This window comes from Solea senegalensis, linkage group LG3 (assembly GCF_019176455.1).
Source record: "Solea senegalensis isolate Sse05_10M linkage group LG3, IFAPA_SoseM_1, whole genome shotgun sequence".
NCBI classification, from domain to species: Eukaryota; Metazoa; Chordata; class Actinopteri; order Pleuronectiformes; family Soleidae; genus Solea; species Solea senegalensis.
Window position 1 is genome coordinate 8,392,318 of NC_058023.1, and position 14,752 is coordinate 8,407,069.

The window sequence follows — 14,752 nt, forward strand, 5'->3', positions numbered from 1 at the left end:
TCTAGGACAACAAGCCTCGCACTCGCAGACAAGAGGGTGATGTATCAGTGAAGCACGAGTGGACTAAATTTGAACGCACTATCTGGTCTTTGACCAGAAAGGCAGATGTGCCAATTTTTATCACAACATATAGAATTTCAACACTTTACACTAAACTGTGAAGATTTGCACCTGGATTATCAAATATTAAAGTACTAAAAACGTACTATCCAAATACACTGATTTTCACCTTCAAAAAGTGGTCTAGATTTTTAGTTAAATAAATAGGTTGTGAGTATACATGATGTTTGCTTCATCTTTTATACCCCTGCATACCTGAACGACATCTATGCACGAGTCCAGGTAGATGGAGCCTTTGGTATCCTTACAGTTCTTCTCATCCTTGTAGGAGTTGAGGATGTAGGAGCCGTCAGGCAGCTGGGACAAGTAGAAGTACCTCCTTTTGAACACCTGAGTCAGACAGATGCATGTCTTAACAGCTTGTAATAAGTTATTAACAGAGAAATGTACATTCCTGATGCTGATGCTAGTTTCAGCCCTATTTAGTTGGGTTGCTCAATTCAGTTTAGTCGAGTTATTTTGTCACCAGGCACCAGGACATTGTTGATACATTCTCACTTTCTGGGTAAACAAAGCACTGATTTTTAAATTCCGCTCAGTCCGTTACACTGCACGGACATGCTGCTGTTGCTGTGCTGTTCTGTTGCTTCATTTGTTGCCATAATGTTGTGTGAATGACAGATCAGGAGGTCTGGCGGTGACTCACCCTCATCGAGACAGACAGACTGCTGTTGATGTTGGCTTTCTGTAGCCAGCCCTGCTTCATGATGCCTCCCCTCTGGGAGCACAGCGATGCTGTGTCCTGACAGACGCAAACAAATACAACAGAATCAATGCAGGTAAATGCTTTATACATTTAACATCACAAGCCCAACTCTACTCATAGACAGTATACAGTGTTAAATGATTAATGCTCTTGGATTCATGATATTTATATTATTAAAAGGTATCTGATTTCAAGACATTTCATGGAACACGGTGGTAGTATATCATTGACCTAGTTTCGTTGTCATATTTTGGGCATTTTTGGCTTTAATAGATAACATCAGTGGAGCGAAGGAGACATGAAGGGGACACACATGCTGCTTCAAGATATATATATGGCACTGGCTCCCCTTCAAAACATAATTTTATTTATAAGTTATCTTCAAAAACACAAGTTTACAAATACAGCAAAAACCAGAATACTAAGCAAGAGAAACAAGAGAAAGACAAGGGCAAAGCCACAACATTTAAAAAAACAAATGCCAATATCAATAAAAGTCAAAGATAAACTAAAGAGACAATGTCACTGCAGAGCAAATAATGTAATGAAAATAAATAAAAAACAGAAGTAGAAAAAGACACAGGCTAGTTACTGATTTTAAGGGACAAAACAAAGATATCAAAAACTATTGATTTAAAAGAAATTAGTTAATCTGAGTGCCTCATCTTCTCAAATAGGTTGTTCCTGAAGGCAAACTCTCTGTCACAGCTTGGAACATACAACACATACGGTGACATTGAGAGAAAAGGGTTTATGTATGCAGAGGCATGCGCACATAAACACAGCACAATCAACCTCATCCCACTGAAGTGGCATTTTGTCCTTGGTGCGTCACGCCTCCCTCCCTCCCTCCCTTCTTCTGTCTTGCTCTATATTGTAATGTATTTGGTTCTCCTCCTGTGTCTTACTCAAGTCTGCCTTTCCATCAAAGGACAGCCACTGCGCAAACGCACCTCACGCACACCCTAACTCATTGAGTATGTCTGTTGTCAACGAACGCCTAATGTCCGTGACAGTGTTGTAATTGATTTATTGTTACAGGCTGTTGAGGGGACAGACAGGAGTAGGAGCACAGAAAAAGGAAACATCTTACAGGAAGACAGTGTCCTGTCATTTCAACGTGTGAAACGAGACCTCATATGTCACACAGAACAGCACGGGCCGCTTAGAGAAGTAATCGAGCCACTGTATCTCCCTGCCCTGCACATCCTGCAGTGAAGCATTTATTTTCCTTCAATTAAACCCTTTCTCTGTCTAAGTTTATCCATGTCTGGCCAGAGTGCATGGGGAGGAAGATCGATGAGAGCTATTTATAGGACATTTAGGGCTTCTGGTTTCACAGTCCTGCTGCACTCAGAGAAAGCTAGGGTCATGCTGCTGGACAAACACACCATAAGTCACTGTGATTTTCCCAGTGCAGTTACCAGCTCAGTGCATGCCCAGAGTGAGCATGCCTGCTCTCTGTGTCTATATATCTTACAGGCACTCGGGTACAGAGAAAGAGCCTAATCTAAGTCTCATCTCCATGATTCACAAAGATTAATCGGTATGTCGTTCTGTCAGAGAGGTTCAAAGACGGCTGTTATCATGGTCTTATGACTGAGGATAGTTTGTGAAAATCTTCTCACAGAGTCAAGAATTTACAATGACCATTTTGTGTGCTGTCGACTCACTACCTGATGAAAACACATGATGAGTATGTGGGATAAAATGTGTGTATGTGACATATGCCGACTATTAAGATTTTGATTAACCTCAGATTCTATAAGCGTCATAGTTTATTGCTGAGCTGGTATTACGGAAAGGTTAGAGTCATGTGACAGAGCACATTTTTATTTTCTGGCTTGTCACTGAGGACAGAAAACGTCTATGTTCAAATGCAACCAAATGCATAACATAAGTAAGGTAACATGTGTCCAACATGTGAAATAGAGCCAGCCTACCATTTAATTTTCTGGGCTGATGCTTATTCTGATCTAGGGGACCAAGAGGTTTTTAAGCTGATTTATGGTGTATTGGGCTTGATTCTTGGTTGGTGAGGTCTTGACTGTAGCGCTACTGGTCAGTCAGTGAAGAACTATTCCCCACAAATCCTTCCTGCAGTGATCAATGTCCGTGGTCTAACAACACTCACCTCATCTTTGGCGTCTTCATCGATCTCAAACACGTGAGCTGGCAGCTTGTCTGTCTTCAGGCCTTTGCTGTGAAAAAAAAAGCGATGAGAAAGGGGTCGTCATTCAATAAATCACCCTCCTGACTGGACTTTCAGTGTTAGTTCTAGTAATCTGATCAAGCATGTGACAAATTCATTGCTAAGTTGCAGTATTAGTTTGATGGCATCAGGGACATAAAAGAATGATCCTCACAGCGTTTTTTTTCCAGAATTGCTTACAACAGTTACAACAATCAGTTCAGTATGATTCACCTCACTACAGCTGATGAATCTCTGCTCTGCTGAACAGCTCATCAGTGTGTCACAAACACAACATGCCCTGTACCCATTTCAAAATAAAAGCAAAATGTTTCTATTTCTTGTTTCCATCCCTTGTTGACATTAAAAGCTGATCAAAATGAATGAAACAGTCTCGTACCTTCAATGGAAATAAATCTTTCCATGGATTTTCTAGGTTTTAGTGTTGAAAACATTGGAGTAATAATGTAACGACACTCAACACACATTAATCTTATTGTTTTTCGACGTTTTAATGCAGAAATGTTAATACTATGTCTTCAAATCCACCATGTCTGTCACTGCGATATTTTTTCTCCTACGAAACTCCAAAGGTATTTGGAGAATGTAGTTCCAAATACAGCACGTCTTCTTCTCTACAATTCTTGTTAGAAATGCAGGCTGCGGTGATAAAAAAAATAATTTCCTTAAGAAGACTTATCAGCATCCAAACAGCTGCACCTGTTGTGCTGTGGAGGACAAACATGCTGACTTCTGTGCAGTCACTTCAGTGCGAGCGCAGCATTGTCCTCTTTTCTGCTGAAGCATCAGAGCTGCACGGGTATGCAGCACAAAAGTGACTGACATGTTGCATGATGTCACCAAGCATTAAAACTCTTGTACATGTTACATATTGAATGATTGGGAACTCTGAGCCCTAACCTCTACAATTCCCATATATCCAAACTGCATCTCTAAATCCATCTGCATCCGTCTTACCTTGGCAACATGCGGAAATCACCAGAGTAAGCCTCGTATTTGTAGTTGATTACATGCCAGTCGGTGTTGTACATCTTGATGCACTGCCAAACAGGTCAACACACAGAGCTGGATTAGTACACACTCAAGGATAACATGCTGTTGTGCACACACTTCTCTGCTCCAGCTGTGAGGACGACACTGCTTGGTTCCATGATATCTTTAATTTAATAACTCATAAAGCACAGAAGTCTTTACCCATGCCGTGACTCCTAATCATTAATGCTCAAGCTGGTTTGCATTGTGCATATTACTTTATTTGGTGTGAAACTGAAAGCAGAAATTCTCAATTATGGCCAAATGAATGCATCTTTGTTGAGCTGATGCTGAATAAGCCAGAGCTTGTTTGAACAATTCCTATGACAGTTGTTACTATGCTGTATCATTGTCATGAGAGCTGGCAGAGGAACACAGATATAGTGTGGCAGAGCAGCATTGCATTCACATTATACCACGGGAGTCTGTTTTTCATTGCTCATACAGTATATCATGAGTATAGCGTGTGGTTAACACTCTCCTGTGTTGTTTGTGTTTCTTTATGAGCCTCATGTGACTGTTTAACATAATATGAATGCAATGAGGACTGTTCTAAAGTCATCCACGCGTCATCGTTTACAGTATGTTTGTTTAATTTTGAGTTTTACTCATCACAATTAATGTCTGTTTTTTATTGAGCAGAGTGTAACATCAACTATTAATATATTATTTGGTTTTAGTATTAACATTCGTCCTAAATGATCTGACCATAGGCAGAAAGTGCTAAATACAGGTCTGAATCCTGAAAGAGACGAGGGGAACTCAAGTGAATCAAACCACCTCTGAATGTGGTTTGAGTCACTTGAGTTCCCCTCGTCTCTTTTTTTTCTCTCTCTTTGCCACTCATGCACTCACCCACACACAAAAACACACCATCAGCAGACACATCTATACAGTTAGACTTATTAAAAACATAATTTTCTCCTTACCAACAGACATGACATCAGCGTGTATGTGAATAAAAGCTGAGGACACCAAATTTGATCTTATGTGCTCGTGGTAGATGCCTTCAGGGAGCAATTTAATACCAGGTGTGAACAGAAATTTGCCCTTATGCTTTTGGATAACTGAGGGTGGACATTAATACCAGGTCTGAATGGGTCAAAAATTGGGGTGGCTGCATTCAAATACCTCTTTTGCAAATAGACTCCTGGCCTCCCGCTCAGCATTCTGGGGTACAGAGGGAACAACAGTCCTCCTCTGCCTGGACAGCTGTGACTCCTACATGCACACATACACACACACACACACAGAAAGAGACATATATACTTAAACTGTTGCAGTGACCGTTCTTAAATGCTGGCAGAGCAGGAATCCAAAAACAACAGGCTGAGAGAAAGTGAGTGACGGAGGCCGATAGAGAGCCTGGGAGAAAACAGAAGGCACGTGATATGAACAGATAAATAGATGTGGCGTGAAACGTGTTACAAAATAAAAACCATGTGTGTGTGTGTGTGTGTGTGAGACGGCACTAATACATAAAGAACAGCGGCACCTGGTTGGATTGTGTTTGACTGCTCAGGCTCTGTGGAGCCGTAAATAACTGTGTGTGTGTTATGGCTGAACAGTGATTAATGACAGGAAACCTTTCTTTACAAAATGATTTTTACAACTCTTTGTAGTTTAAACAGGTTTACAGGAAGAGTGCTTACTGTATGTGGCTGTTTTTATGTGGAGATCGCAGCACAGGTGTCTGTGATTTGATAAATATCCCCACACAGGGGTGAGGATGCGATATATTGTACTATATAAAGGTGAAATATTACCATTTTTCCTCAAAACAGCCTACTTTAAGAAAAACTGTCGAATTTTTTTTATATTTGTCTAATAAGAGGAGTGCAAGGAGAAGGAGAGAGTTAAATGGCTGAAAGCCTACTGCCAACTAGAGGTTGGAGGCTTAAATTCAAGACAAAACCATTGTGAAGAATATTTCTGAAATACTGACACAGTGCTTCAAAGAATAAAGAATCACGCCATGATGCAAAGTTTTCTGACACCCTAGTCTCCATTCTGTAGAAAATGACATGTATATTATTTAAAAGTACAAATAAAGTATTAACAAAAATCTATGTACACTGTATTATGCAACTTTTACTCCTGTATTTCATGCAGTCTGAACAGCTTTCTAAAGGCAGTTCTCTTCACTGCACAGTTTATGACTTCATGGTAACGGTGGACACAGCCTGGGTTAAAGCCAGTCCCAGAGGACACAGTGGTGAAAGGATGGGAGGGGGGCTCACCGAGACATCGTCCACAGGGCAGAGCAGCAGGTCTCTGTGGGGGTCACTGTGGATCTGGGCCTTTCTCTGGAAAACCACAGCTTCATAATCCAGTGGCTCGATTATCTTTGGCTGCTCCTGAGAGGACAAGAAAGGCAGAATACAAATGAATAATCAAAATGTTTCTTCACTGTGGCTGAGGGAGGGATGATTCACATGCACTTGCTTTTTGGAAGCTGTTAACAAGGGCTCACCCCCCAGCCACATGAGATCAGAGTTGACCACAAAGTTCAGAGGGCTGTCATGGTGCAGGAAACAGTTGCTCAGAGAAGTGGGAGTCGGAGGAGGAAGAAACAAATACGAAAATGCAAATACAGAAAGGGCGAATTAGGTCGGATAAAATGGCAATCCGTGTCTTTACAGAAGCTTATGAAATCATGAAACAGTACACAACAGATACAAGTGTTGCCTAAATATCATGACTTCCTGTTTTGAGTTTCATAAAGAAGTGGTTTAGTCTCAAAACAGCTAACACATAGCTTTCCGCAACTAGGTCACGTGATCAGACGTCACATATGAAGCTGAACCACTTGAAAAGATTCAGAATTAATTTCAGAGGACGTGCCACTTTAAGCTTGGGCTAAGCAGAGACAACGGTGATGAAAGGCTTAGCCAATAAGAGCTGGCTGAGAAACACCAAGCCGTTTGGACTTAGTCGGGAAGAAATCAGACCATATATCTGTGCCACATTATAGAGCCGCTGCCACTGAGTCTGAAGGTACATACAGTAATACATGCAGGGAAGCCAGAGAGCTGCTTTAGTGAGCAAGCTCAGTGAAGAAGATGCTCAAAAACCATAACTGTGCCTGCAGCTGGGAAAATATGAGAGAGTGGTTTTTCTACCTTGTGCTTCTATTCATCAAATTTCCATCAAAGTGTGGAGCAGCTGAGACACAGAGCTGTGTTTTCCTGTTGAAGTGGTTAAAAAGGCCAGTAATAAAGTTAAGTACTAGGCTGGCTGCTGTTTTTTTTTAACCATTTGTTATAGAGCGACCTTCCTAATTACGACCTTCAAGACTATCACTATTGAGATTGATCTGGGTTGTTTATCTAATCATTTGATTTCATTTTTCTTTTTGTAAATGTTACTCTTTTCTTCTTTTCCTGTCCTTCTTTTTTTTCCTTTCCACATGTTTGAGCAGTTGGTCTTTTTGACTAGTCATGTGTGGGATTGAATGGAGTGACGGGGAAGCGAGACCATGGGGGAAGGGAAGAATAAAACTAAAATTGTACTGATGTTTCCCATCTTTTCCATGTAGCTAATGTGACTGTAATGGTGTTTACACGAACAATAAAATAATTCAATTAATACAAAAAAGTTTCACAAGCTGTCTTTTATTGGGCTTTCTTCTCTTTAACTCGAGACAGACAACTCTTCTTTTGCCTCCTTTTCATACTCATCTCTTAAACTAGAGATGGGGATATGTTGGTAAACATTGGGACCATCTCCCCTGGAACTTGGCTGCACATGATAATTTCGGGGGCGGGGGGAGGGGGGTAAATATCATTCTTGAATATTCTTATGTTTGTGAACAAAACAGTAAGTGGAAGAAAGTTTCCCCTTCCCCCTTTTCCCTAACCAGGAATTTGAAATGAGCCAGTTCCACAAAATGTTCTCTTAAGTTTTTCCACCAGACCCTGACTTGAAACCCCATGAAACCATCAATGCTCTAATAATACTCCTCATGTGTGTTTCTAAAATGCTCTATGATTTTGTTTTTCAGATACAGAATCACTATTTATGAGACACCCAGCAGAAAGACACAACACCTCTGTGTCTGCTGAAAGCATTACTCATTGCTGTGCTGCTCCTGCTGTTGCTGCACCCTAGGCAGTGGCTCTGCTTCCTGTCATGTGCAACAAACTGAACCGCAGCTTTACATGTCAGAGGCAACCGCTCAGCAGCACATGGTAGCTCGACGACCACTCTGATCATATTACAGAGAGAGAGAGAGAAACAGAGAGAACGAGGAAAGCTTGTTAAAGTGATGAGAGAAAGTTCTACTTTCACAGAGGAAACTAGTAGAAGAATTACATAGAGGCAGCTGTGAGGCCACAGTTTCAATGATTGAGAAACCTAGAGAAAAAGATACTAAAACACGAGAGGACATGACCTAACACATGGGTGTAACTATATGATGCACGCAATCAAGGCACTAAACCATCTTTTTTCATGTCACAATCTGCCATTGTGCCTCGCACGTTCTCCTCTTAGCTATGAACCTGGCCAAGGAACACTCACACACACACACACATCATAGCCTTCAGGGGGCTATGATGAAGATGATGATGATGATGCCAGTGAAGGTGCATTTCCAGATGTCTGTGTCCCATTACAGTTCGGCACTTGTAAAGTGCTCAAGTCTGCAATAGGTCCAGATGGATTTTATCATGTTGGCTTGCACTGTTTACACTTGCACACAACAGATGAGTGCACACACATCATGAACACACAAACTGGCAGGTAAGTCACATACAGTATGAGGCAAATGTCCCAAAGCTGACCTTAGGGTAAGTACTTCAGTCTGTGTGTATGTGTTCAGCCACACATTTACACATATTTCTTTCTGGCCAAAAATATAAATTAAAGTGTATTAAATGAACTGGATTTCTTGCTGAATTAAGTTTATTTTACATCAGGGATGTGTACATATCTACATTTATATATATCTCAATAAAAACATATAATATTAGTCTTGTTGTTTTTTAGATATTTTAATGCAAAAAGTTCCCCTACGGTTGCATTAGGCTAGACTGGGAACTGGGGGAAGAAGCTGAGGAACCCAAAGAAAACACAAGAACCTCCTCACTGTGAGGCACCAGCGAAAACCACTGCACCATCATTCTGCCCGTCTACCCAAGCAACCCACACCAAAATCAAATCTATTCTCAAAACATGATATAATAGATCAATTATTTCACTGGACTTCATGTTGAAGCAGGAAGAAAGAACTAGACTCAGTGTAACACATTTCTATGAACTGCATACTAGTGTGATCTCAAAGCAGTGGTTACGTACACGGCTACATGACTAGTTTTTTCCAATAATTGGTGATAAAACCACACAGAGGAAACAAATTATAAGACCTATCAAGGACAAAGTTGAAACACACACAGTTACTTTTAAGTTACTGACATTGTCCTCACTTTACGATATTCAGCTTACCCATTTGCCCGACAAGTGTTTCTTTTCTTTCAAGAATTTCTTGCTAACCCGAAACTTAATAGTTTTACTGGCATCAGAGCGATTCTGTTCCCAAAAGTTTTATTTACGACACATACTGTATTTTCACTTGAGGTGTGTGGGGTGGGGGGAGCACAGGTGGAACTAATGATGTTAACGACAGCTCTCCTCCACCAGTGACTGCAATACAGTGCAGCACCTAATTAGCTACATCTGCATCTGACGATAATTCCAAATGTTCAAGCGCTGTGAAAAAGCCTTTTAAGCTTCAGTGTTGCGCCACATTTTTACCCCTGCTCGTGGTTAGTGTCGAGTTGATCTGTCTCCCTTTAAAGGTTCCTCACTTATTGAAAATATAATAAAATATATAAATATGCAGCTCTACAAGTCTGCGCAAGGTCTAATGATCTCCACATTGACTGTAGATTCTGCTCATAATACGTGCCTTAAGCTTTTTCCTCTTTACTGTGTGTGTCTGCTGGTGCTGGCCATCAGATTATAAGGGGTTGCAAAACAAAATCTAGAATCAGGATTGTAGCGTGACAGACTCATAATCTATTCTTAATGTTTTTAACCATGTTGGTTTTAATTGTGTCCTGACAAGACAAGAGTTTGAACTCAGAATAAGTAACTAACATGTAACAAGTCATCCATAAACAGTACTCCACGAGACAAGGGCTATGTGAGCTCTCCCATGAGTGCACAAACATTTTTATATACAAATGGATCATTAATCACTGACACAGAGATGGACTTTTTCAGTATAAGAATTTGAAGCTTGGAGAAGACCATCACGTGCACACGGACACGATTCCACATATTTTAACTAGTCTACAAGAATATGAGACATTATTTGGATCATGACGTTAACATGAATAATATTAAATTTAAAAAAAATCAAAATATTACATTACTGATGGCTTAAAGGTCCAGTATGTAGTAATTAGTCACAAGTAATGGTGAGACTGCAGTCTGTAACAACAGAAGCTCAGCCCTTCCTTAACCCAAGCATGTCAGAGAAGTAGGGTGGCCTTTGTATACCAGAAAATAAATTGTTATTCTTTGTTTATGTATATATAATAACCTTCTCCTTTCAACACTAAACACAGATTCTGACTAATTTGTCACTTTGGGCTGCTGTAGACACATGGCAGTGCAAGATGACGGCCTCTGTAAAGCACATAGTGCCATAAAAAAGGCTTATTCTAAGCCTATAAAATAATTATCCAATGATTTTCATTTTAAAGTAATGATACCCGTATACAACTTTGTGTTACACACTGGCCTTTAATGCCATTTCAAATGGATGTAGCCTTGGCCTGAGGAAGAGGTCATGGGGTGATACCCAACCTTTAATGAGTGTTTCGCCAGGCTTCCAGTTATTAACCTCCATCTTACACCAGAGCCAACAGGAGGCTCACGCTGCTCTTTCTCCAAACCTTCTAACTGCAGTTTTACTTGTTATTCCATCTTTCTGATCACATTCCACACTGACAGAGCTGGGAATCGTTTCAACACCCCACCTCCACTGTAAACAGCCATGATTGTCCTCACAGTCCTGGACTGGATCCTGTTTGCATGTTAGAGTCTAATGAATAGTCATGCCTACATCATATTCACTGTTGTGAAAATTCCAATAGGAAGTTAAGATTTGATTACGACACACATTTGTCGTCATAATGTGAAGTATGACTTAATTCAGGTAAGGTAATTTGAGGACGCCATTTACACGTTAGGTCAGGTTATATGAATCTTTCTGTAAATGAAGTCTCTTACATATCAGCTAATGGAAATTCCCATGACACAAATTAACCTACAGCTGGTACTTCGTACATACTTCTCTTGTTCCATGTCATATGTAAATTTTTTCTTGTAAACATGTAAAATACATGTTTGTTATCTGAGGAATCTACAAAGAGCACGGATAAAGAGATTCAGACGTGTCAACTTTATGGCGATCAGTAAGACACAGGGGAAGTACGGTCACAGAGCGCCTGAGGGAATCCCCATGTGAGAGGAGTGCGGGCCATGCACTCTCCACAAAACAGCATTTGTTCTCAGTTACCAAGCCAACCATTTACTCTGTTGCCAAAACCTGCTACACTGAATCACACACACACAACATGAACACACAGGACTAAATACACGCACACATGCACTTCTGTGGTAGAAATCACAACCTCATCACAAGATTATTAATGCTGGGAAAACTCTTAAGTGTCACACCCCTGTAGATGATCATCATAAGACTGCAGCACAATCCCAAGGGGACAATAGTTTATCTCTTGCACAAACACATCCAGCCGCACTCTTTAAACAGACACACATGAGTGACTCTTGTGTTTTTTTTGGGTCAAACCTGCAGTTTGTCATTGTCACATAATGAGAGTGTGTTTGAGAGTCATCAGCTGGTTTCAGTTAAACCATCTTGAAAACAAGATATTAGCAGCCTCACAGTTGAATTTTCAAGAAGGGCTGGGAAATAATTCAAAATTGCAATTTGAAACAATGCAACGGGCAAATTACAATGGCTACAATTGAATTCTTCTACTTTTCTCAGATTGTTCTGCAAATAAATAAAGTAAATAATGAACATCATCCTTGCATTCTTTTGACGGTATCTCATGTGAACTGAACTGAACTGTATCTTAACTTAAAACAATATCGCAATAATGTCCAAAAAAAATCATTCAGCCTTGTTAATGACAATATATCATGATAAAACTTTCTTAAATAGGAAAAAATAACAAAGACTATAAGTGTGTGTGTAATATGTTACTGTCATGTGTGAAATATTTGTGTTTGATGTTTTCTGTCCATAAGAAGTTCTACAAAAAAATATGTCTTTAATAATCTGACATTTACAATGATCATGAAAAATATCGGCTGATTTGAAAGTGTTTATTGTGATTACTTTTTTTGGCCATGTCACCGCGTCCTTTTTCAATGCACAAAAATTGCTCACGCCCCTGACTTAGTGGAAATTATTTCACATACACACTCAAGTGCTGCATCAGCAGAATCCTACATGCTATTTATCTCAATCCAGAATCCACTGTGTTTAATCCCTTCTCATTACTACAAAACCGCAATCAGACACCAGCACTGGTAGTCATTCTTGAAGATGAAGGGAATCCAAACAATGAAAACATATTTACTGATTTGCACACGCGCCAATAGCAATCCACGTCACTTATGGAGATTATGGTGCTCCTTTTTTCTGCACAATGTGGCCACCACTGCTCCAAGGCAAGGAGAAGGGGGAAGCCATGCTGCAGCTGTCTAACTGGCACAGTCCTCCTCATCCTCCAGCCAGGCAGCAGGCTGCACACAAAAGGAGCCACACAACACAGAACAACCATGTGGACAATGTCCCACACATACACACCATGTCCTAACACTGCTCATTTAGAAAACCAAGACAGCACATGAGAGGTAAATTCACGGCCATGACAGCACTGACACAGCATGGAGGATTGTGTTTAAAGAAAGAGTGTGGTGGGACAAACAGTGAATGGAAACTGAGGCATAAACAAGGAGTGTATGGGTAAATGTGAAAGAATGCATGAGAAGATAATGAGAAAAATGTCTAATTGTAATTTTTCTTAACGTTAAGCTTCTGTCTACACCATGTTATAAAAAGTCAATTCTAATGCAAGGTCAAGAACTTCAATGAGAATGAATTACTTTTTTTTAAATGGTACAGGTCATAATAGATCAACCATCACTAAAGCTATAACTGTGCTAAATTTAAGACAAGTCATACAATTGTAGGACCTTACTTTAGACATTGCAATGATACAGAAAATGTGTTAATTTAAGCCACACTTTGGAATGAATTGTAGCCTTTTGTGATTTAAAAAATATGGCTTTCACGATATGAAAATATTTAATTGTCCAGCTCTTGGGGACACGCGTGTCCTCATGCCCGAAATACGAATAAGAGGTGAGTGGAGTTAGCAAGCTAACATTGTCATGGTATGCTAACGCAGACAGAAAGACAGATACAGACACAAACAGACAGACGGCGGTAATAACGTACCACCAGGTCCACGGTGCCTCTCACAGCCTCTGACACGCTCTGGCGGACCTCCGCGGCTGTCCCGGGTTTGCTCAGCCTCTTTGTGAATTTCCGCACCTCCGACATGGTGGGTCCCTCCGCTCAGCGTCCACTCCGTAAGAGTACCGGCGAGAGAACGACCGCGCCGCAGCACCGGACCAAGCGGCGGCAGCGCTGCTGTGACAGTCAGCCAGATGCGGGGCGGGAGGGAGGAGGAGCAGCCAGAGGTGGATTCCTGTCGCGAGGCGGGGCGGAGCTGATGATGTGATGATGATGATGCTGCTGCTGATGCTGCTGCTGATGACGACGAAAGGAACTTGCTATAGAGCGAAATGTCTCAGTCCGATCTACTTCCGTTTCTCCTCACTGCAGCGGAAATATCAAAGATCGTTTATGGAAGAAATGCATTGCTATCTACGGAAGGGGATGAGGGCCATGTGAATATTTTCCAACTATTTTTGAAAACACATTTGTCAAAATTCCTAGAAAATGTTATAAATTGCACCTTTTTTCGTATCTTCTCAAAGCTTTTCTTTTATGCTCCCTTGAGCACTTTGTTAAGGGTTGTTTTCTAAACGTTTCGGTACAGAATCTTGAATCTGCACGTTTCCTCCATTTCATACACAAAATACAGGACTCTCCTTGTATTTATTTAACAGCACAAGTGAAATTGCATTTCGTCTTCATTTCATGTAAAGTGATCATTTACGATTTATTTTCCAAGTAAATGTTAATGGTGTCCCATATAAGAGGGCAACTGTTAGTTAAGGATAGAATCGTGATTGAGTCAGAAATGAAAGTATGCTGCCCTCTTGTGGTAGCGATTAAAAATTGCACACACACACGCTATTGTTTTCTGAGCAGAAAAGAGGTTCGTAATGTTAGTTTAATGTGAAGATTGGTGACAACTATATTTCATATTTTCATAACATTGCTAATAATGGCGTGACATGTGTTGCATATCATGTGGACCAGTCATTCCCAGAAACTGGGTGGGGACTAACCAACCTTTTACTTAGGAATTGTGAAATAACACATGCATAAAATAAAGTTAAGTTTTATTTATAAAACATTTATCTTTCAGAAATGGTTCTGTTGGCCATTTAAATATTTAGTGATACAGAAATGGCAATACTTGTGACATTTTATTGGAAATTGG

The 14,752-nt window shown here is 40.4% G+C and overlaps 1 protein-coding gene across 3 annotated transcripts in view; it reads right to left on the bottom strand.

Moving 5' to 3' along the window:
• dock11 (dedicator of cytokinesis 11) overlaps positions 1-13,833 on the bottom strand; it is a 53,673-nt gene extending 39,840 nt beyond the window's left edge. For 2 of the 3 annotated variants that reach the window (XM_044022193.1, XM_044022192.1), the window contains exons 1-7: positions 13,576-13,831; positions 6,311-6,427; positions 5,202-5,291; positions 3,996-4,078; positions 2,961-3,027; positions 767-862; positions 316-450 (exon numbers count right to left, since the gene is read on the bottom strand). In XM_044022193.1, coding sequence (XP_043878128.1) covers positions 316-450; positions 767-862; positions 2,961-3,027; positions 3,996-4,078; positions 5,202-5,291; positions 6,311-6,427; positions 13,576-13,680 — 693 coding nt within the window. In that variant the 5' untranslated portion in view covers positions 13,681-13,831. Of the gene's footprint in view, positions 1-315; positions 451-766; positions 863-2,960; positions 3,028-3,995; positions 4,079-5,201; positions 5,292-6,310; positions 6,428-13,575 lie in introns of all 3 variants that reach the window. The other variant, XM_044022195.1, reaches the window with a different exon arrangement.
• Between the last annotated feature and the right edge of the window lie 919 nt (positions 13,834-14,752).